Here is a 23,028-nt window from a genome sequence, read left to right as displayed (position 1 = left end):
CTCCAGCAGCCTCATGGCCCATGGCCATGTGGGCTGCACATGCAGGCTCCAGGAGGGGCCCTGAAATGGACAGCTGCCAGGAACAAGCTAAGCTTCCTGGATGGTGACTAAAACTACTTAGCAGCTGCCTGCGGGCTCCAAACGACTACACTTTAAAATGGAGCAGGAATTCTGGACACTGGCTTTTGCCTTGGCCTTGCTGAGGACACAGTTGGGCTTCTTCCATGACAGAAAGAGAAGTCGGTCTTTCAGACACATGTCCGCCATTCTCCCAGGTTGTGCGGCACCTGAATAAAGCCTCTGTCCTTTTGCACCAGCATCAGCCTCAAGAGTTTGACTTTTGTGGTAACAGGCAGTTGAACCTCCATTTTTATTCAATTATACCTGTAGGTAATTTTTTAAAATATAAATATCCAGAGCTGTGTACTATAATAAATGTATAAAGTGACCATACTTTTCAAAATAAAAATTGAAACAACATAGTCAGAAAGTGGGAAATAAATTGCAGGACTTTTCCAGAAAATCCTAAAAAGTGGTTGCATGACGAATCTTGAACATATCTGAGGAGGAAGTTATGGAGATGAATCCAGGGTTGAATTAATGCCCCCCACCAATGATATTTATGACATTCCTGAAGATGACATTGTACTATTAAAGAGCCTAATGACAATTTGGTACATCCAATTTTACTGACAGTTATATTTACTGGATAAAAGCATACACATTCTGATTATATTAAAATGTTGAATCCATAATATGTAGAAGTATGGAAAATAAGTTAAACAGAAAAGCAGTAGCTACTCTCAGTTTTACCAAAATGGTAGCCAGTGAAGATCTGGAATTAGGGGAAGAGTTTGATCTGAGCCTGAATTAAAATGTATGTAATAGAAGGAACCATTTCCGTGCCCTGTGCCTGTAATCTACTTTCTCTTTCAGAGCTCTACCTCTTGAAACTCTTCGCTAGTGTTGTCTTCATGACCATTTTACATGTGGTTTCAAGGATAAAGTCTGATCTTTTTTTTCCAAGATATCCTTCATACTACAAGAGTCTTGTTACCAATATTTTTAAACCTCTGATTTCTACTTTTTGCAGGATATACTAATGAACTGGTCTTAGTTATTTGCTATGAAATAAAAACTTTGAAAAGAAACATAGGAAATAATTGTCCAAGTATCACAGAGTTAAAATTGTAAGCAAATGTTTAGTTATAACATACTAATAGTTGTTTAAAGCCAAAAAATACTACAGACTTCTTTGAAATCAGAGTGGCCACATTAATCTTGAACATACATGCAATTTTAAAAAATTCTCCTTACTTGAGGATATTTCCACTGATGAGAGAGAGAAAGAGAGAGAGACATCGGTCAGCTGCCTCTGATACACACCCCAACCAGGGATCGAGGTACCGGTATGTGCCCTGACCAGGAATCAGACCCATGACTTTTTTGGTGTATGGGGTGATGTTCCAGCCAAATGAGCCACAGGCAATAGAGCAATTTTAAAATGTAAATTTAAAACATGCTATTTTAAGTAGTAGTGAAAATTAAACTGAGATTTTTGTTTCAAATGAAGTAGGTTTTTGTTGTTTGTTTAACATTCACTCTGGAATTCTGTCACAATACCTTCAACTTCAGGAGACAAATTGAAGTCAGATCCCAGGTAATGGTTAAATCCACTAGACAGAATTACATTTGTTATCTTTATAGGAGAAGCTTTCACTTGGCCAAATGACGCACCATCCATAGGAGAGTTGGTAGCAGGATTAAGCTACATAATAAAACAAAAGCAATTAAGAACTCTCACCTCCAAAACTCAAATAAATAGGTTTAGTTCTCATCACAGGCTCTACTTCATAATAAAAATTTTTTAGGTCATGACTTACATACTTTCCTAAACTCAGAGTTAGTATGAGGCAAAAACTGTTAAACAGTCCTTGGGTCTTTAACCTCGCATAGAACACTGTGTTCTGCCTTGCAGGCTGCATTGTATTCATCACTAGAATCTAGTGTGGTCACACTACCCCCTTTCCAAATGGTATTCACAAGGAAAGTGTAGAATTTAGAAATAAAGAATTAAGCCTTTTCCTCTTTGTAATGTTTGTTCTTTTTTTTCTGAACAGAAACTTCTGGACAGTTGGAGTAATATCTTCTGTATCTCTGTATTCCTCACAATACCTCATCAGGAGCCTTGAAGTAAATGAGTTTAAAAAAAAAAGTAGAGAAAATGAGGACTAAGAAAAAGTATCTAATAACAATTACTTTTAATGAATGTGCTAACTCTCTAAATAGTGTTTTCCTTTAAAGTTAGTTGTGGATTAAGAAACTTTAAAAAGAATTTCAAGAATCAGTAAACAGAGGAGAGAGACGCTTGGTTTCTCTAGAAATATGTGCCTGCTCTGTCTTCATTAAGATATCTTACTTTATACTTTTAAAAATATAAATCTTAAATATATGATTCAACTTATTTAGAGGCATAGGCTTTGCCATTTGTATAAAATTACTGATTTCCTTTATATTTCAGTAAGTGTTACCAAGAATGCAGCTTTGTAATAAACACTATGGCATCAGGCCTTTTACTAAAACTGGCAAGTCCCAAATTCCCTAATTCCTTTGTGGGGCTCTTCCCATCACTAATCTAGAATGTTGTCAAATTTTCTTCTGAAACCAAAGCAACAAAAATGTCTTTTTAAAAAATATTTTATTTATTTATTCTTAGAGAGGGGGGGAACGAGGGAGAAAGAGAAAGAGAAACATCAATGTGAAGATAGAGAGGTCAATTGGTTACCTCTCACACGCCCCCATCTGGGGACCTGGCCTTTAGCTCAGGCATGTGCCCTGACTGGGAATCAAATTGGAAACCTGTAGGTTTGCAGGCCAGCACTCAAATCCACTGAGCCACACCAGCCAGGGCAAAAATGTCTGGTTTAAAGGACAACTTTAGATTTCATTTATTCTTTATTTGCTATTAAAAAAGAAAAAAAACAACAGCAACTCAAACAAAAGAAAAATACATTACACTGAACTGATAAACTTCTAAAGTATTCTTGTGTCTCCTAAACAGCTAAATGAAATAATGGCTCAGTTTTGTTCTAGCCATAAAAATAAAAATTATTATTGGATCTTAAAATTTTGAGATTTCCCTAAGGATTTCAAATATCCCCTTTATTTTACTAACCATTGTAGATAAATAAACAAAAATTTAAATAAAATACCTACATATAGAATAACTTTATAAGAATTTAATTCTTACATGTATATGGCACCACTTTAAATGGCAAGAAATGGCAAGTGATCTAGAATCACTTAAGACAACATCATAGCATACTAATGGAAAAATGAGTTCACTGTATGAGCAATATAATAGAATAGTCAGTAAGTAACACTTCTAGTGAAATATTCAGCATTGACTAAAACTTGAGCTTATGTACTTTTTCTGCTATATTAAGCCAATTAATTAAATATGGAAATTATGATCTTTAAAGTTGCTCTAAGTGATTTATGTATATGTAATTATATGTAATTTTTCAAATTTAGCCAATATTACCTTAAAATGAATTTATAAATTTTAATGTGACAATTTTTATAGGTCTTTCATTGGAGCCCTTACATACATGATGTGGTAGGCAGAAAAATGCAACCCCCCTCCCTTAAAAATGTCCACATCCTAATCTCCAAAACCTGTGAGTACATTACCTCACGTAGCAAAAGGGACTTTGCAGGTATAATTAAGTTAAGGATTTTGAGATGGGGAGATTATCCTGATTTATCTAGGTGGACTCAATAAAAGCAACAATGGTCCTTATAAAAGGGAGGCAGGGGGGCAGGGTGAGACAAGATGCAATTTAATGATGGAAGCAGAGGTCAAAGTGATGCCATTCTGGGCAGAAGGCCGTGAGCCAAGGAATGCAAGTAGCCTCTAGGGGTTTGAAAAGACAGAACAAATTCTCTCCTAGAGCTTCCAGAAGGAATGCAGCACTGCCAATACTTTTGATTTTTAGCTTGGTAAGATTTTTTTTTTTACTTTTGACCTCCAGAACTGTAAGATAATATTTGTGTTGTTTCAAGCCACTACATTTGAAGTAATTTGTTATAGCAGGAAGAGGAAACTAAAGTTTTCTTTAGTTTTCCATTTCTGAAAGCAAGAAGTGATTCACTTCCGAAATATAAAACAGAAAGGGAAAGGAAGTTTAAATCTCTGGCCTCAATTTCATTTGATTATTTGTTCTCTTTTGAAAGACTGGAACCTGTGACAATAATTTCAGTGGATGACACTAGTTGGTGTTCTTTCTTAGATATATCATACAGATTAGTAGCTAAGATTTTTTTTGCAAAGCATAGTTTTTAGAAAAAAATTTTGTAGATATAACCCACAAATGAACCAATTTTTTGGCCTCATCTAGATAATCTTTATTAACATTGTCTAACTTTCACTCTCACAGGCCCCTGTAGCTACTTTGACCTATAACAGAAGCCACTTGGTTAATCAAAAAAAAAAGTCAAGGTTAATAGAAAAAGTCAGGGAATAATTAAGAACTATATGTATAATTCATATTTCTCTGAAAAATTTTAAAATATAAAAATAAATACACTCAACAATCTTTTGATGAAGGGCTAAGGTTTTTTCTGTAAGCAAGAGTCCCTTGATTGGTATTTTATCTGATTGTTTTTGGATAAAACCACAATTAAGATTTTGTCTACAATTTATAATTTTGTTTTTTTTAAAGTAGCAAGAATTTAAAGACACATGGATAAAATGGAAACACAAACATGTTTAGATTTTTAAAAATAATTTTCCCATATATTTTATCTGAATTTTTATAATTTTCTCCTATATTTTACTGTTTTTTTCTCCCAACCTAATTTGACACTTTGTGTGTATGTGTGATGTGATCTTTATCCAGACTTCCCATAGTATCCCATTTGGTTTTCATAGAAAGAGAGGAATAATAATTTAAAACTTGCACTTGTAGTGTATCTGTTTATTTAAAATAGAGAACTAACAAATTTTTGAAAAAACACAGCCAGCCCCTGAAAAATATGTGAATCTATTGCTGAAAGCTGAAGTGGATTAGAGGAGTCTACTAGTGTAGCATGTTCAGTGTGCTCTGGGAGTCAGTTTGTTTTACAGAGGGAATGGAGGGTGGCGGGTAATCTAAGGGAAAGCATTTACAGTAAGTCTGATCTGTTTCTTCAGTATAACTTTTAAATTAACCTTTGTTTGCTAAGGCCCATGCTCTCTGGCTTCCACTTACATTATAGGTTCACTTATATTCTTACTGCTTCCTCCCCCACCCCCACGCCAGTCTAGGTCTTCATAATCTCTTTCTTGGATTATTCTAAAAGCCTCTTAATTGACTTCTTTGTCTGTAGCCTCTTCTTCCCAAATCTTTGCAATAGCACAGCTCTACTAATGTTGCTTCTTTGTTAAAAAACCATAGCTTTTCTGTGTTAAATTTAGTCTTTGGAGGGTGGTCAATGGTAGACTTTCCTAACGATATGCTTTGTTGGATTCTTCTCTCTCTAATCTCTTTCCTACCATGTTCAGATACCTTTTCTAGAGTTCATGGGTAAAAGGCCTGATTATTTTGCTGATATACAAAAAAAAGGTACACATCTCTCTTGTTAGATGAATGGCCCAGAGAGTTGAGGTCAGAATTTCTTACCTTCTTTCCTATCTGCTAAGTAGAGTTTTGTTAGCTTCCACTTAGAAAAGTAGTATCTCGTAGCTTCTTATCTTCTATCATTATTGGACATATTGAATAAAAGGCATATTTTAAATAATTTGCTTTATTTCTAATTATGTTATTAGAAAATGGAGCTTCCCTGGTGTGTGTGTATGTGTGTGTGTGCTGCTGTATTCACCAGATGAAGCCTTTGATAGTAATTACTAAAAAGGTACTAAATAATCTATAAGAATATGATAGCCAAGGTTTAAGTATTTAAACAAAAATGTTAAGATAGAATATTAGTTTAGTAATAATTTACATATTTTAAAAGAAAATATATAAATAATATAATTATTACCAGATTTTTCTTTGCTTGTAGTTCAGAGAAGTGAAATTCAGCTTTTGCCCTGTCATCTGGATTCACAGGAATTCCATCTAACATCTGTAAGTTAGGTAGCCGAAATATGAGCATGTGGCGATGTAACATTTTTCTACAAATCTGAATAGAATTAAAAATAATTTATTCTGTAAGAAAACCTTTTATTTCAAAGATTAACCCGGAGAAGGAAATTTAGCATAGACAGCAAAAAGGCAGATGATACAAATATGAGCTCTCTTTTTGAAAGATTTCTCATTCCCTGTTATGATAAATGAAGATAAGAACTTTTTTTCTAACCAAGTCTACCATTTAGAGGTTTAGGCTTCTTTTTAGAGTATATAATATTGTTCATTAACTTCAGGCAATCCCAATTTAGGAATAGGATTATATTATAAAAGTATGCTTGTAAGTAATTAGTAGTTTGAAATATATTTTCCAATAGGCACTATCCAATTTAATTCAATACACATCTGCTGAACTGTATGATCCATCACTTCATAGTACCAAACTACTCTTAAAAATATTTGCATATGCACCTAAGAAGGTGTGTAGAAAGAGTTAACATAGTAGTCCAGAGGCTGTTATTTTTAGAAGTGTCTGCTTGTAAGGATAGCTCTTGACTAATGTTTGGTTCTTGGGTTTTGGATCTGTTCCTGCCATTCCTTAACTGACAAGGATAGTTCACTGTACCTATTTATTCAATAATATGATTTATGCTCAACCTGTTTTGCTTCTGGGAGTCTGGAGTTTTGGTACATGATAGGCATAGGGTACCAATGTGACCAGCGCCCATCAAAATTCTTGAATGCTAAGTCTTTTGGAATCCCCTAGGCAAAAACAGGACACACATGTTGCTGCATTTTTGTTGCTGGGTCATGAGTGTGTATTGTGTGACCCCTCATGGGAAAGGAAGAACACAAGGAAGTCCACATCTGGGTCCCACTAGACTCTGCCTGCATCTTTTTCACTCATCACCTGTCTATGTATCCTCACTATGTCACTATCATAAGTCTTAGCTATGAGTACAACTATATGCTAAGTCCCACAAGCTAGCCTTTCTAGTAAATTCTTGAACATAGGGGTGATCTTGGGGACTGACAACACAGCCATGTGTTACACTGTTTGTGATAGTAAAACAGTCATCAAAAGAGGATGAATAAATAACCTATTTTAAAAATTATAGTAGATTATATATGCATTAATGGAGAGAGATCTCTAAGACATATAATTCAATAAAGAGAAAAATTTGACCACATTTTAGACCTTAAAGTAAGTTTAATAAATACTAAAGATCATAATAAATAAACTATTTCCTCTGACTAAAATGTAATAACATTAGGAATGAATTGTGAGGAGATAACTAAAAACATCTCATAGGGTTGAAATGAACACACACATCTCAATAATTCATGGATTAAAGAAGAAATCTTTTGGAAATCAGATTTTAAGAAATGAAGAACAGGAAAAACCACATATCAGAACTTTGAGGATGCTGATAATGCAGTATTTCATAACCTAAAATTTATTAACTTACAAGACATATCAAAAGTTAATGAGCTAGGCATCTACTTAAGCATTTTTTTAAAAAGCAAATTCCAAGAAACTAAAAGAAGGAAATAAAAAAGGGTGGAAGTTAATGAAATAAAAACAAAGAAATAATACACTTCATAAAACCAAAATAAAGTTCTTTGAAAAGATTAATACAATAGACAAACCTTTAGCAGGACTTGTCAAGAATAAAAGAGAAAAAACAAAAATGAACATAGGAATGAAAAAGGTGATGAAACAGATATAATAGAGATTTTAAAAATTTATGAGAGTACTGTGATAACAATAAATTTAAATTTAGATGAAAAGGACAATTTTATAGAAAAATAAAACTTCTCAATATTGACTTTTGAATAAATAGAAAACATGACTAGATTTATAGCTATTGAAGAATTTGAATAAGTACTTTAAATCTAATTTCAAAAAATATTAAGCCCAGATGATTTTAAAGCCAATATCTAATTATCCTTCAAGGAACATGTGTCTTCTCTTATATAAACTAATTCATAAACTAGAAAAAGAGGGACAACTCCCCAATTAATTTCAGCAGGCAAAAGAAACAGCCTTAATAACTTAAAAACAGTAGTATAAAAGTTACAATTATAGGATAATTTTATTTATTTCCATAGATGCAGATATGCTACATGAAATCTTAGTAAACTGAATCCAGTCAAGTGTAAACATGACTAAGTAATATTCATCCCAGGAATTTAAGTGTCATTAAACACTAGAGTCCATTAATATGATTTACATATTAACAAAGTAAAGAGAGGAACTGCATTACCAATTAGTCAAAATCCAATGTCCATTCATGATAAAAACAGGTAGTAAACTGGAATTAGAAAGGAACTGCCTTAAAATGTTGAAGGTTATCTGCCCATAACCTAGAGCAAACATCATATTTAATACTGACAACTTAGAAACATTCTTTTTGAAGTTAGTAACTTACTATGATTGCTTTTATTCAACACTGTACTACAGGTGCTAGTCAGCACATTAAGAGAAGTAAAGGGAATTAAAAAACATGAGGATTGGAAAGAAATAATTGAGTCATGACTTATAGATAATATGATAGTCTACAGAGAAAATGCAACACAATTTACAGTCCATTAGAACTAAAAACAGAGTGTTCACCAAGGTTCCTGGATAAAGAATAATACACAAAAATGTAAAAAGATACTGTTTAAAATGGTTATTAAAAAAGCAGACATGGACAACAGTGTGGTGATTGTAGGGGGGGGAAGGGGGAGGTGCATGTAAGGGGACTAAATGGTAATGGAAAAAAATACATTAAAAATAAAATAAGATAAAAATAAAAATAAATCAAGAGAAAAAAACAGAATAAATCTAATCAAAGATTAAAACCTTTAGGATAAAATCATACATCTTTATTACAGGACATAAAAATGTATAGACATTTGTGTTTATAAATGGGAAGTCAGTGTTATAAATGTTAGGAGAGACTAGTTACTGTGTTTATTTTTTGGTGGAAATAGCTCTCTGATGTGTCACTGCTGTGCTCTCTGAACCTTTCACTCCTCAACAGGGGAAGTAGAGTGGCTTAATAAATCTGGAAAGATGAAATTGGGCAGGTTTAGCTTCTGTCTTTCCTTTTGGGAAAGGGCTCATTGCTGAGAGAATGTTTTCTGCCCCTCTAGGAGAAGCTGTCCTCCCAGGTGGAAAGTCCTCAGTCAAGTATTTTCTGCTACTGGGTGATCAGGATTGCCTGTTTGTGGAATCTGTTGGCAGGTCCACTTGGCTTTCTCACTAAGCTAAGCCAAGTATTTTCACCTCTCCATCTGCCCCTGAAGTATTTCTCAATTTGTTCAGATGTGAGGTGAACAAGGACTCTACTTATTAGATGCCTTCAAAGATTCCAACAGGAAATTTGGCAATTCTCCCAAAATTATTTTTTATATTCAATGCAATTCTCATTAAAATATCAAGAGTCTTATATAACTTGAGAAGCTGTTTGCTAAAACTTACAAGGGTCAAGAATAGCCAAGACAGCAAAGAAAGAAAAACAGAAGGTGGGAGAGGACAGCTGCTTACCCTATTAGATATCGAGACAATATAAAACTTTAGTAATGAACACAGTGTAATATTGCTATACAGGGATTGACAAATAGGCCAATGAATATAATGTTGAACTCTAAAACTGACCCTCTTATATATGACAATGGCACTTTATACTGGAACCAGCTGGAAGAAGACATTAGTAAATAAATTGTGCTTGGATAACTGTCTATGAATAAATAAAACAAATAAAAACAATTAATTAAACCTTTTCTCACTTTATATAAAAATAAATTTTATATAAGTAGATTAACTAATAAATTAGAAAAGTAACATACTCACTGGATTGCCATAAACTGTAAGCTCTCTGAGAGAAGAGACACCAACAAGTTTTTCCAGTTCTGTTATATCCTATTCAAGAATTAATAAGTTATTTGGTTAGATCCAATATCTTCAAATATACATTTGAGGCTAATTATATGTAAGTGTTGGATTGTTGCTAGCTCATGATTGAACCCTGTCAAGTGAGCTTGAGTGACAATATTCTATATTGTTGATCAAAGACAGATCTGTGTAATATTGGTAAATTTTCAGGAAATTTGTGAGATGGTGTTTTAACTTGAATTTGGCTTTGGTAGAAGAAATTATACCATGGAACTAGGTAAATGTTGATCGGGACTTTTTGTTCCTGGAAAGTCATCTGTTAAACATTAACCAGCACACTGATGATTGTTACATTTTGAGTACATTGTCAGGATAAACATTTATGTGGAGCCTTTAATTTAAGGCAAGAAATAGCAATTGACTATTTCCTAAAGTCATTTGCGGTCTCCGGTGATTCTTGAGACTTTTTTCCTTTTCTCTTTATTTTCATTTTTTAATATCTTTGATAGGTGGATTGATATTAATAACAACACTAAGACTATGATCCCCCATGATTTATCCTAAGGGTTGTCCTTTAGCTATATTACATTTTGATAGTAAATAAGCTTGACTAGACATTATCCTGTTTAAGTTACTGGGGAGGAAGCTGCTCTATCAGTTGATCTGTCATTCATTCACTTCCTTTAGGGGGTAAGGGGGATGGGTAGGGAGGTGGGCAGGGACATTCTTAGGGAAAAGCAGGTTAGCTGGTCTAAACTCCTTCTAAGTACACTGGTAACCAGATGTCCTTGTCAAATAAACCTATGTTATTTACTAGAAAGAAGGTCCTAATTTATGAGGTGCTCTTAGCAGGATCTCTGTGGTTCAGGGCTGCTTCTAATAAATAAACCTAGGATCTATAGATTTATCAGGCATGACTCCCTGTAAAATATCATATAAATTCAAGTATAATATGGAGATTTTTAACAAATGAAACACACCCTTGTTGCATGGGATTGTCTCATTTGGAGAGCTCACATTTTATTCGAAGCTGGACAATATGTGTGAGATATGGAGAGAAGGGACCTGAGAAGTCATGGGAATGTCATAGACCCTGTATATCTTTGAAATTATTAGTAAAAAAATGTGATACTGGGTAAGATCTCTGATTTGTGTAAGTCTAACCTGACAGTCCATTGTATTACCTCAGTTGCTGTCACTGGAAAGAGCCCATAGGAAAGCAATTTTCCTAATTTAGTTAACCTGTGGATAAAGCTCTGGTGGAATCATTGGGTTTTGCAGGGTATCTCAGGCAAATTTACTTTAACCTTGATAAATGAATTACATGCTGTTTTTCTTCTTTGCATGTGTATTTCCTACTTGCTATGCTGTAGAAAAGCGGCACTGCTCATGAATTCTTTCTAGTTTTGAACAGACTTTTATATCAGCTCAGAAGAGACTTTCTGAACACGAGTAAGTAGAGCCACTGGCAACTATTGATTGTTTACCACTTGTGTACCAGGCACTATGCTATATACTGATACAAATGTGGTCCATGTTCCACATGGTTCACATTCCAGGAACAGACTCAGTTCCTGCCCTTTGGGAGAGGTCCACAGTTCCCTTTGTCCTCAAGGTTGTCTTAGAGATACAGGTAGAGTAGAAAAATTGGTAAAAGGAAGGCTAACAGATCATCACCAAAACACTCAGAGAAATGCTAGGGCTATACAAGGTTATGTATACTTTCAACCCTCTCATCTGTATACTATCTCAGGAGAAAATCTGGGCAGGCTCAGTTGGGGCTATGGCCTAGTAGAAATAGGTTGAATTTTGAGCAGGTAAAGCTAAGGCAGGATCCTAAGGAAGCTTTGAGTAGGGGAGAGATGGAATATTAAAGCATTATCAGAAATTGATTCAGATACCAGGTAGAACAAGTCTATATGTCAAGTTTAAATGACCAGAGGAAGTCTGGGATTGAGATGCAGCAATAGCATGGACCAAGTGGTTAGGAACAAAACAGATCTCTTGGAGAGGACTGCTGAGAAGAGCCTTAGAACATTTAGAGCTATGTAATCTTTTCTAGCAGGTGGATGCATGTGGGTTGGTCGGGTTTATGAGTGTAGAAGCAGAGTGGACATTTTTGCATCACAGGCTATCTACATGCTTCTGCATCACAGAGTGTTTACATGGCATATAAATGATAAGTAAACACTAGCAAAATTTTCATTGGTGTGTTTGGAAGCTTTATATTCAGAGGAATTACATAAGTCTTGTAAATATCATAACAAAAACAAACTAACATTACCTGGATTTTATTATATCCTAGGAAGAGTTTCTCTAGTTTTACCAAAGGTTGTAAGTTGTTCAGCTCTCGTAGTCTGTTTTCTTCCAGGTGAAGTGCCAACAGGGAGCTTGGTTTGGCAAAGGCACTATCATTAAATGCTCTGATGCGGTTATGGTCCACTACCAGTTCCTGAAGTACTAGTAAGTTGTCAAGCCCTTCAACTTGACTGATTTCATTCCCTGAAAAAGGATAAGTCATGATATGTCAAGTGACCCCAAACTTCCTGAATAAAAGGTTATCTATCTTCATTTAAATATTTATTCATAAATTTATTTTTGGAAAAGTATTAAAATGAACTTATTTTCAAGGAGTAATAGGAATGTAGTTTATAAGAAGGAAGCATTATCATTAAATAATATTTGGTAAAATTTCCTCTTTATGTTTGAAAGATCGAGATGTTACATACACAGTATATTGAATTGATCAGATCTCTGTTCAGTAATTAAGTACTAAACTAGTTGGTATTGACAAAAATAGATGTAAAAATGCTGCAAAAGATATGCTTTCTGAGTATATCTGATTATTCAAATAGGTATATCTAATTCTTTATTAAAATAAACTAATTTGTTATGTTACTAAGTTGGAAAAATATATCTTAAATGTTTTTATTTCACAAAAACATATTTTTATACTACAACCACATTAAAAATTAAGAATACATTACATTGTTTAAAACCTCAATCCTTTCTTTATAATCTATAATTTCTCTCTACTGTAGCAATCAATAGCTTCATAAGTATTAATGATAATTTATATGAGATGACCTTTGAGTTGATGAAATACTTTTATATGTGTTTCCTAATAGAATCTCAAAATAGGACAGGGAAAATATTATCATTTTTAATTATTATAAAACTGGGGGTAATAGAAATTAAGTGCCTTGCTCAAAGATACAAAAGTGGTAATACCAGGCCTAACCTAGACCTTTTACATTTTAAGCTCAATGCTGCTTCTACTATGCCATACAATGTTTCATTTACTATCATCCTCCTTATCTGTAACAGACTGAATTGTGTCCCCCCTCTTCCATAATTCATATGTTGAAGTTCTAACCTCTAATACCTGAGAATGTTGCTGTGTTTGGGGATATGGTTTTTTAAAGAAGATTAAATGAGGTCATTGGGGTGAGCCCTAATCCAGCATGACTGGTGTCCTTACAATAAGAGATTAATTAGGACACAGAAACACACATAGGGAAGACGATGTGAAGATACAGATGCCATCTACAGGCCAAGAAAAGAATCCCTCAGATCATGGATTTCTGGCTTCTATAACTATGAGGAATTGAGTATCTGTTGTCGAGCCACCCCACCCCCCAGTCTCTGGTACTTTATTATGGCTGCCCTAGCAAATGAATGTATTACTAAACACTGTGATCCTATGATCTTGGAATTCTTCTCCTTGAAATTTAATATATTTCATCTAATTTAAGACAGCAACAATATTAAGATGTGTCAATATTTTTTGTACACCTTTAGAAAGAAAAAACTTGGTTAAGTCAACCATGACAAACCATCAGTTAAGAAACAACCATATTTCAGACATGTTAAATGTAAAAAGTATGTCTCAGAATTCCCGTCTGGCGTAGCTCAGTGGATTGTGATGCAGGCTGCGAACCAAAGTGTTGCAGGTTCGATTCCCAGCCAGGGTACATGTCTGGGTTGCAGGCCATGACCCCCAGCAACCGCACATTGATGACATTGATGTTTCTCTCTCTCTCTCTCTCTCTCTCTCTCTCTCTCTCCATCTCCCTCCCTTCCCTCTCTAAAAAATAAATAAATAAAATCTTTAAAAAAAAGTATGTCTCAGAATTGATGATATATTGTAAATTTACATTATTTTTTTCTGTTCTTATAGGGAAATTATAATATTACAACCTTCAACAAAATTGCACACAGAGCTTGTTTTAAAAATCACAGACTTTGAAACATTGCCAGTGCCTTACATATAAATTTAAAACATTTATTCAAGTAAAAGTGAGAAAAATAACTTAGTGTGTTAATATATCACATTCATGAAATTATGTATTTAGACTATTTTAATATTTTAAGTCCAGTAGTATAAAAATTATATCAGTAGCTTCAAGTAGCTGATTAATGTCTACAGTAGCATATTTTTGGACATAATTCATTTTGAGAGGCTCATTAAGTATATTTAAGGAAGAAAACTAAAAAAAAACCTATGCTAAATGTGTTTTCAGGAATCATATTTCTATAAGTAACAGCATTTACATTTGTTTGAAAAACTCCCACCAAGGCTGCCAAAATGAGGAGATAAGTAAACATGGCCCAAGTGAGAAAACTCCAAAGAACTAAACAAAATGGAGATGAACAATCTGTCTGATGCAGAATAACACTGGCTATAAGGATGCTCAAAGAACTCAGTAATTCAACAGCATAGAAAAGAGCCAGGCTTATATGAAGGATATACTAAAGGGAATAAACAATTTACAGAGAATCAGCACTAGAGTGGATGAAAGTGAAAATCAAATCAATGATTTGGAACATAAGAAAACAAAAAGCAACCAAACAGAGCAACAAGAAGATAAAAGAATAGGAAAAAAAATGAGAATAGTGTAAGAAGCCTCTGGGACAACTTCAAGTCAAACAACATTCACATCATAGGTATACCTGGAAGAGAAGAGGTAGAGCAAGAAACTAGAAATCTATTTGAAAAAATAATGAAAGAAAATTTCCCTGATTTGGTGAAAGAAATAGACATGTAAGTCCAGGAAGCACAGAGAGTCCCAAATAATATGGATGGAAACAGGTCCACACCAAGACACATCATAATTAAAATATCAAAGCTTAAAAAGAGAATCTTAAAAGTAGCAGGAGAAAAGCAGCTAGTTAACTATAAGGGAGTTCCCATAAGGCTTTCAGCCAATTTCTCAAAAGAAACTTTGCAGGCTAGAAGGGACTGGCAAGAATATTTGAAGTTAGGAAAAGCAGAGAGCTACAGCCAAGATTGCTCTATTCAGCAAAGCTATCATTTAGATTCAAAGGGTAGATAAAGAGCTTCCCAGACAAGAAAAAACTAAAGGAGTTCATCATCACCACACCATTATTATATGAAATGTTAAAGGGACTTATTTAAGAAAAAGAAGATCAGCACTATGAACAATAAAATGGCACTAAACACATACCTATCAACAATTAAATCTAGAAAACCAACTAAGCAAACAAGAACAACAGACAGAATCATGGATATGGAGAACATTTTGATGGTTACCAGGTGGGAGGTGGCATTTGAGGGAATGGGTGAAGATGTGAGGGGATTAAGAAGTATAAATTGATAGTCATAGAATAGCTATGGAGATGTAAAGTACAATATAGGAAATGGAGTAGCTGTAGAACTTACACACGTGACCCATGGACATGAACAAAGGTGGGGGGATGGCCTGAGGGAATGGGGGGTGTTGAGTGGGGTGGGCCAAGGAGGAAAAATTGGGACAACTGTAATAGCACAATCAATAAAATATTTTAAAAAAGAAAAACTCTCACCTATTTAACTAAATGGTTAAATTTTAGATACACTTGACTCTTAAGCCTTAAGATTCTAACTTGATTCCCCACAGCCCCACTGTACTCTTCCCCAAAGACTCCACTTTCCCCACCTTCTTGTACATTTAACATGACACGTTCCTTAGCTCTCTTGTGGACCCTGGCATGGCCTCATTTTATTACTGTCTACATTTATGTACCCCCCTACAGCTTTTGCCCTTGTCTTAATTAACTTTAGACTGATCTCAGAATCATCTCCTCCTGTTCAGTACGTTTAACCTAACTTACTTCACCAAATATGCTTATAACCTCACTAGCCATCATCTGTCACATACATTGAAAAGTCTGTCTTTCAGGAAAAAATTACTGAGATCAACTTCCCATATGACTCATTGATGTTATCTCCCAACCTTTCTTCTGTGTCATTAATTATTTTATTAAATTTATTGGGGTGACATTGGTTAATAAAATGATACAAGTTTCAATGGACAGTTCTATGATATATTAGCTGTATATTGCTCTGTGTGTTTACCACCCAAAGTTGAGTCTCCTTTAATCACGACATATTTGATCCCTTTTATCGTTATACTAATGTTCCAAACCCTGTTTTTTTCTCATGCTAGTTTTCTAAAAATTTACTATTCCTACCATTTTCAACTGCAAAAATGAACATTATCCATCAAATCGATCATGTTTAGAAACTTTATAACTCTCTCAGAAAACTGTATTCTTTCTTTTCATTAGGTTGGTCCCTGTTCAAATGTTGGCCCATAGACACCACAGTCACAGTTGCCCTTGTGACTCTCCCCTCCACCACCCCACTTGCAAAGCTCTTGGTAATGCTCACCTTCAATCTACATCCTATCAACCTTTCAAAAGTTCTAGGTATGTAGAGGGGTTAATGGTTCAATTTCTCTTTAACCTTCTATTGCACTTAAGTTAATAACACAGTGTCAGAACTTAATTTATCTTTGTTTCAGTATACCTCTACAGGTAGATCTTAAACTATTTTAGAGCAAGGATCTAAATTATATATAATTACAACAGTATAGTATTTCCAGTATCTTTTTTAGTACTTAGCACAATTCTGGGTTTAATAAGTACTTATGAATTACTCACTGGATACTATCTATTGCTTTTAAAGTAGAATATGATATAGCAGTAAATTATGATGTAACACTGCACATAGTCCTAGGATATTGTATTTTCTAGGGCAACATTCAATAGTCCTAGAATGTTACATTTTCATTATTTATGTAAATAACCCAAGAAAAACCATTTGTGATCACTAAAATACTTTTGTCAGTGAATCTGTTTTAAGTATATGTTGATGCTTGTATTTTGTTATCAAAAAGGATAATGGTCAAGTCAGTTTTTAATAACAAAGACTTACACATCAACAGTGTTGCTACTCACCCTGTAGAAAGAGGAATTTTAAATTTCTTAGTCTGTTTAGTTGTAGCTGAATTAAATTACAAATTCCATTGTAGCCCAGATGAAGAACTTCTAAGCTGTGCATTATTGGAGGCAAATTTTCATTGTTCATTACATCCCTGAAACACATATGTAAGTTTTATCCCATAAACTTAATTTCAAGCCAGCTATATCATAAAAAGACAGTCTGGCATGTACTTACCATAAAATGAAAAGCAAGAGTTAGCCAAGAAGCAGCAAAGAAAGAGGAAAAAATGCATCCAGATTGGAAAGGAATAAATAAAACTGTCTGTCTTCTAAGATGAGATGATCTTGTATTTAGAAAATCCTAAGGAATTTACCAAAGTGAGTGCAGCAAAATCTCAGGGTAAAAAATTGATATACAAAGTCATTTGAATTTCTATATATCAGCAATAAACTGAGAATGAAATTAGGAATTCTATTTATAATAGTATAAGAAAGAATAAAAATACTTTCAGGAAAATTTAACAGGAGAACTACAAAATGTATACACAGAAAGTTACAAAACATTGCTGAGATAAAGATCTATGTAAGTGAAGAAATATTCCATGCCCATCTATTTTCAGTATTATTGAGATGGCAGTTCTCCCCAAATTGATCGATAGATTCAATGCAATGTCTATCAGAATCTCAGCAGGCCTCCCCTCAACCCAGAAAAATAACCATCTTATCCTAACAATTGTAAGGAAATTCAAAGAACCCAGAATATCAAAAATAACCTCTTAAAAGGGCAAAGTTAAAGGGTTTACAATCCTTGATTTCAAAGCTTATTATAAAGCTATAGTAATCAAACAAGTCTGGTACTGGTAAAAGGACAGATACATAGATTAATGTAATAGAATCCAGAAATAAACTATTAGATCTATCATCAACTGCTTGTCAACAAAGGTACTATGGAAATTCAGCAGGGGAAAGGATAGTATTTTAAATGGTGCTGGGACAAATGGATAACCACATGCAAAAAGATGAATTTAGACCTCACAACATACACAAAAATGAACTCAAAGTGGTTCATAGTCCTAAACAGAAAATAGTAAAACAAAACTTTGAAGAAAATGTGAGAAAAATCTTTGTTGTCTTAGATTCGGCAAAAAATTCTTAGGTACAACACCAAAATCACAATCTGTTAGAGAAAAAGTTGATAAATTAGACTTATAAAATTAAAATTTCTTAAAAGATGCCATTTAAGAAAATGAAAAGCCACACACTGAGAGAAAATACTCATAAATCATTTATAATATTTAACTGAGGGCTTATATCCACAGAATATTTAAAGAACTCAATAATAGAAAGTCAGACAAACTAAGTAAAAAATAAGTAGAAGATTTGCCCTGGCCAGTGTGGCTCAATTGGTTGGGTGTCATCCAGGAAACTGAAAGTTTGCCGATGGATGTTCCTCTTTTACATCAATGTTTCACTCCCTTTCTTTCTCCCTCCCTTCCCCTCTCTCTAGAATCGATGAAAGAAAAACAAAAATTTTTAAAGATTTTATTTATTTTTTTTTAGAGACAGGGGAAGGGAGGGAGAAAGAGAAGGAGGGAAATATTAATGCGTGGTAGCCCCACTGGACACCTGGCCTGCAACCCAGGCATGTGCCCTGACTGGGAATCGAACTGATGACCGTTTGGTTCTCAGCCCACACTCAATCCACTGAGCTACACCAGCCAGGGCAGAAAAAATTTTTAATAAAAAGTAAGCAAAAGATTTAAACAGTTCACCAAAGAAGATATAATAATGGCTAATAAGAATATGAAAAGCTGCTCAAGAACATTAGTCATGAGGGAAATGCAAATTAAAACTACAGTGAGTTAGCACTTCAAAACCACTATAGTGGGGCTGTAATAAACAAGACAGACAATAACAAGTGTTGGTGAGTATATGGGGGAAATTAGAACACTTAAAAATGTTTTTGGTAATGTAAAACAGTACAGCCACTTTGCAACATAGTTTGGCAGTTTCTTAAACAGTTAAGCATTATGCCCTGACTAGAGTGGCTTAGTTGGTTGGGCATTGTCCCACAAACCAAAAAGTCATGGGTTTGATGCCTGGTCAGGGCACATGCCCAGGTTGCAGGTTTGGTCCCTGGTTGGGGCGTATACATGAGGCAACAGATAGATGTTTCTCACATCAATGTTTCTCTCCCTGTCTTTCTCCCTCCCTTCCTTCTCCCTGAAAATAAATAAAATATTTTTTAAGTTAAACATTAATTTACTATATGACCCATCAGTTTCATTTCTAGGTGTCTACCCAAGAGAAATGAAAACATAAGTGCACACAAATATTTCTACACAAATGTTTATAGCAGCATTACTCATACTAGCTCCAAAGTGGGGAAAATCCAGATGTTCATTAACTAGTGAATGGATAAACATAGTGTGGCATATCTATACAATGGAATACCTAACGTATTCAGCAATAAAAAAGTGAACTACTAATACATGCCATAACATGGATGAATCTCAAAAACATTATGCCTAAATTTTAGAAGGCAGATGGAAAAGAACATACAGTGTATGATTCCACTTACATTAAATGTCTAGAAAACACACTTTATAGGAAGTGAGTTAATGGTTTCCTGGAGCTAGAGGTAGAAAAAGAAATTGATTGCAAATGAACCTGAAGGATCTTTTTGGAGTGCAATGGAAATGTCCTAAAACTATATTGTGGTAATAGTTGTACTACTCTATAAAAATTATACACTTAAATGAGTGAATATAGTATGTAATATATATTTTAATAAGGCTGTTGAGAACAAATATAAATAGTTCCCAATATAAAGGATGTGTTAAATTAAATGTTTATAGCAGCTTTAATCAAAACAGCCTCAAACTGGAGCCAATCCAAATGCTCACCAAGCATAAATAGACAACTTGTCATATGATCTATATAATGGAATTCCACTGAACAATACAAGGAATTACTGACACTTTAAACAAAAGATAACTCCCAAAAGAATTATGCTAAGTGAAAGAACTCAGACACAAAAGCTTACTTACTATATGATTCTAATCATATGAAATTCTAAAAAAGGTGAAATTTATAGTGATAGAAAGCTGATAGATCAGTGGTTGTTGCCAGGGCTAGCATCTAGGGGGAAGGGATTGCAAAGAGATATAAGGACAGTTTTAGAAATAGGAATAGTTCATACCTTGATTGTGGTAATGGTTACATGACTGAATACATTTGTCAAAATTGATTAAAATGGTGAGTTTTATTATATACAAATTATATTTCAATAAAAGTAATAAAAATGCAAGGAATACTCTTTATTGGGGAAAATGTAATCAATGTATTCTAACTTGGATATTTATTTATTTATGTTCTACTAAAAATGTGTAGGAAGGTGGGAGGTATGTTCTCATCGTCTTCATAATATATCTTTTCCATTGATGCTGGCACATTAAGTAACCAGATAAATAATTTAGAAATAAAACAAAACAAATGTTAAGAGAAACCTGACTCTATGCTCCTAATTTAGGGGTTCTTTTGTGGTGTGATGAAACTGTCCTGGAATTAGATGGCTGTAATGGTCACACAATTTTGTGAATATACTAAAATAATCACTGAGTTGTACATTGAGGGTGAATGTTATGGTATGTGAATTATATCTAAGTTTAAAAAACAGAAGATCATTAAACATACAAGATTTTTATCATTTTGTTTTTTTACAATATGGATGTTAAATGGGGGAAGCAGGGAAAAAGCAAAGACAAAGGAGTACTTTGAGTATCTTTTTATTTGCGATGTTTATCTGTGGCATGTAGCTTTTAAATAAGTATTAAAATAAGCTAAATGTATGTTACTGCTATCATTGATGTGACTTACAGTTTTTTTTAAATTCCCACCCTAAATTATTTATAATTGTCAAAAAAAAAAAAAAAAAAACAATAGTACCGGTTCATTTTTGAAGTTCCGTGCTGTCCGTAGCCACTTGAAGGCACTTTCTGGTAGAGCAGCTGTCTGTTGGTCAAGTGGGTCTGAGGTTTTAGTCTGGGCATGATTGATGCAATATGATTATAGTTGAGGCATAAGACCTACCAAAAAGAATGCTTTATTAATCAGACATTAAAAATCAGTGTTGCCATATGTATATATAATCTTTGGTTTGAGAGTATTAACATCTTAAAAGCTATTAAAATGATTGGACTATACAACATAATTTAATAATATCACTGTTAAAATGACAAATTTTTATATTGCAAATTGTCTAGATTTGGCTTTGGATTTTTTAAAAATTATCTTACATGCTGGGAAATGACAAGATTTTAAACAAAATAATGGAGACTATAGAAAGCTGCTTAACTTTCTCAATCAGCACTGGCTTCTCCAAGCCTGATTTAGGTGAAATAACTCTTTCGTTGGAGAGACTGCTATTTCTTGATGTTTAAAAGACCATAGGAGAGGGTTCAGTCAAGCTATAGGACAGGAGGCAGTGAGGCTGCTTGGAGCGCTGCACTGTCCTCCAACTTCACACCACACTGCGGTCACTATTGAGGTAGCCCGTCCACCCCATCTCTTGAGCTGAGTAAGGTTTACTGCTTACAAGGCCATCACATAAAACTGAGGTCAACCAAAACACCTCTGGGAGGTTATACTTTTTGTTTAGGTGAAAAAAACTTTAGGAATATTTTTTCTTTACTAACATGAAAATATATTTTAATCCAAAGTAAAGAAGAATATAGCTTGCATTTAAAACCCTGAAAGAAAATTTATGACTTACCTTTACATTAGGCAAGTAGATTAACCCACTGAATGAGGTAAGATTATTGTTCTGTAAATTCACATTACACACATTTCTAAATTGGTCAACTGGAATCAAATCCACAGTTCTGAATTTAGACAAAGGAATACAGTTATAATTTTAATAGGAAAATGATGTAAGTGAATCCCTCATGTACAAGAAAGACCAAAAGCATTTTTTTTAAAAAAAAACCTCATCTGGCAAATGTTATGAAAAAGAATTGTCTTCATGTAATATGTATGATCAAAATGATCAGATAAATACATTTCTAAAGGAGCCTATATGTAAGAAAATGACAGAATTTCATTGCTTTAAAAATGTCTATTACCACATAAACATAACACTATCATAAAAAACTTTAAAAAATACACATCTTACATTTCTTTATAAATTCATATGTTCATGAAATCATAGTTAAGCTGATATCGTAAGATTTTCAGGTTGTAAATCATAGGATTTTCAGGTTGTAAACTGCATTGGATGTATATTAAATAGGTTATTTCTGAAGAGCCAGGAAAGGATTAGGAATGGGGAAAAAAAAGGAGAAAGCAAGTAAAATCTTTGAAAACAGGTTTTTCTGTGGGGTCTCCTGAAATCTGTTATTGCATTCTACTTTTAAGTATGTTTTGGTAATTAAATAGAATGCTTGATTCTTAGTCCATAGCTCTATAATTGTTCCACCTTCCTTTGAGCCATAATAGAGAAGGGTATAAACAAATTCTAAACTCTGAAATTATAATTATGACATACTTTTATCCATTAATAAGTCATTTATTCATTCAATATATTTTCATTAGTATTTCCTAAGTGCAGACAACACATTAGAAAAGGTTACTAGCAAATATGAAAAAACACTGTCTGACCTCAAGGAATGGGATCCAGAAAAAACTAAAATAAAAAAGGAAAATTGCTATAAATAGAGTCAATTGTAAAGTATTTTAGGGAAGAAAAACCTATTTGGGGAAGTCAGGGATTACTTCACAGGGGAGAAAGATCTTAAAATGAGACTTGCA

General features: G+C 33.8%; 1 protein-coding gene and 1 long non-coding RNA gene across 4 annotated transcripts in view; one reads left to right on the top strand and one right to left on the bottom strand.

Moving 5' to 3' along the window:
• Positions 1–23,028, bottom strand: part of LRRC9 (leucine rich repeat containing 9) — a 105,385-nt gene that overhangs the window by 6,170 nt on the left and 76,187 nt on the right. The window contains exons 25-31 of one of the 3 annotated variants that reach the window (XM_028508239.2): positions 21,995–22,103; positions 21,169–21,308; positions 17,236–17,372; positions 12,278–12,495; positions 9,952–10,020; positions 6,025–6,165; positions 1,624–1,768 (exon numbers count right to left, since the gene is read on the bottom strand). In XM_028508239.2, the coding sequence (XP_028364040.1) occupies positions 1,624–1,768; positions 6,025–6,165; positions 9,952–10,020; positions 12,278–12,495; positions 17,236–17,372; positions 21,169–21,308; positions 21,995–22,103 (959 nt within the window). The remainder of the gene's footprint in view (positions 1–1,623; positions 1,769–6,024; positions 6,166–9,951; positions 10,021–12,277; positions 12,496–17,235; positions 17,373–21,168; positions 21,309–21,994; positions 22,104–23,028) is intronic. The other 2 variants (XM_036010588.1, XM_036010590.1) reach the window with 2 other exon arrangements.
• LOC118497070 overlaps positions 1–23,028 on the top strand; it is a 117,518-nt gene that overhangs the window by 32,169 nt on the left and 62,321 nt on the right. The window lies entirely within an intron of this gene.

The sequence above is a fragment of the Phyllostomus discolor genome, chromosome 1 (assembly GCF_004126475.2).
Source record: "Phyllostomus discolor isolate MPI-MPIP mPhyDis1 chromosome 1, mPhyDis1.pri.v3, whole genome shotgun sequence".
In the NCBI taxonomy this organism is placed as follows: domain Eukaryota; kingdom Metazoa; phylum Chordata; class Mammalia; order Chiroptera; family Phyllostomidae; genus Phyllostomus; species Phyllostomus discolor.
This window is presented reverse-complemented; position numbering and strand designations above follow the sequence as displayed.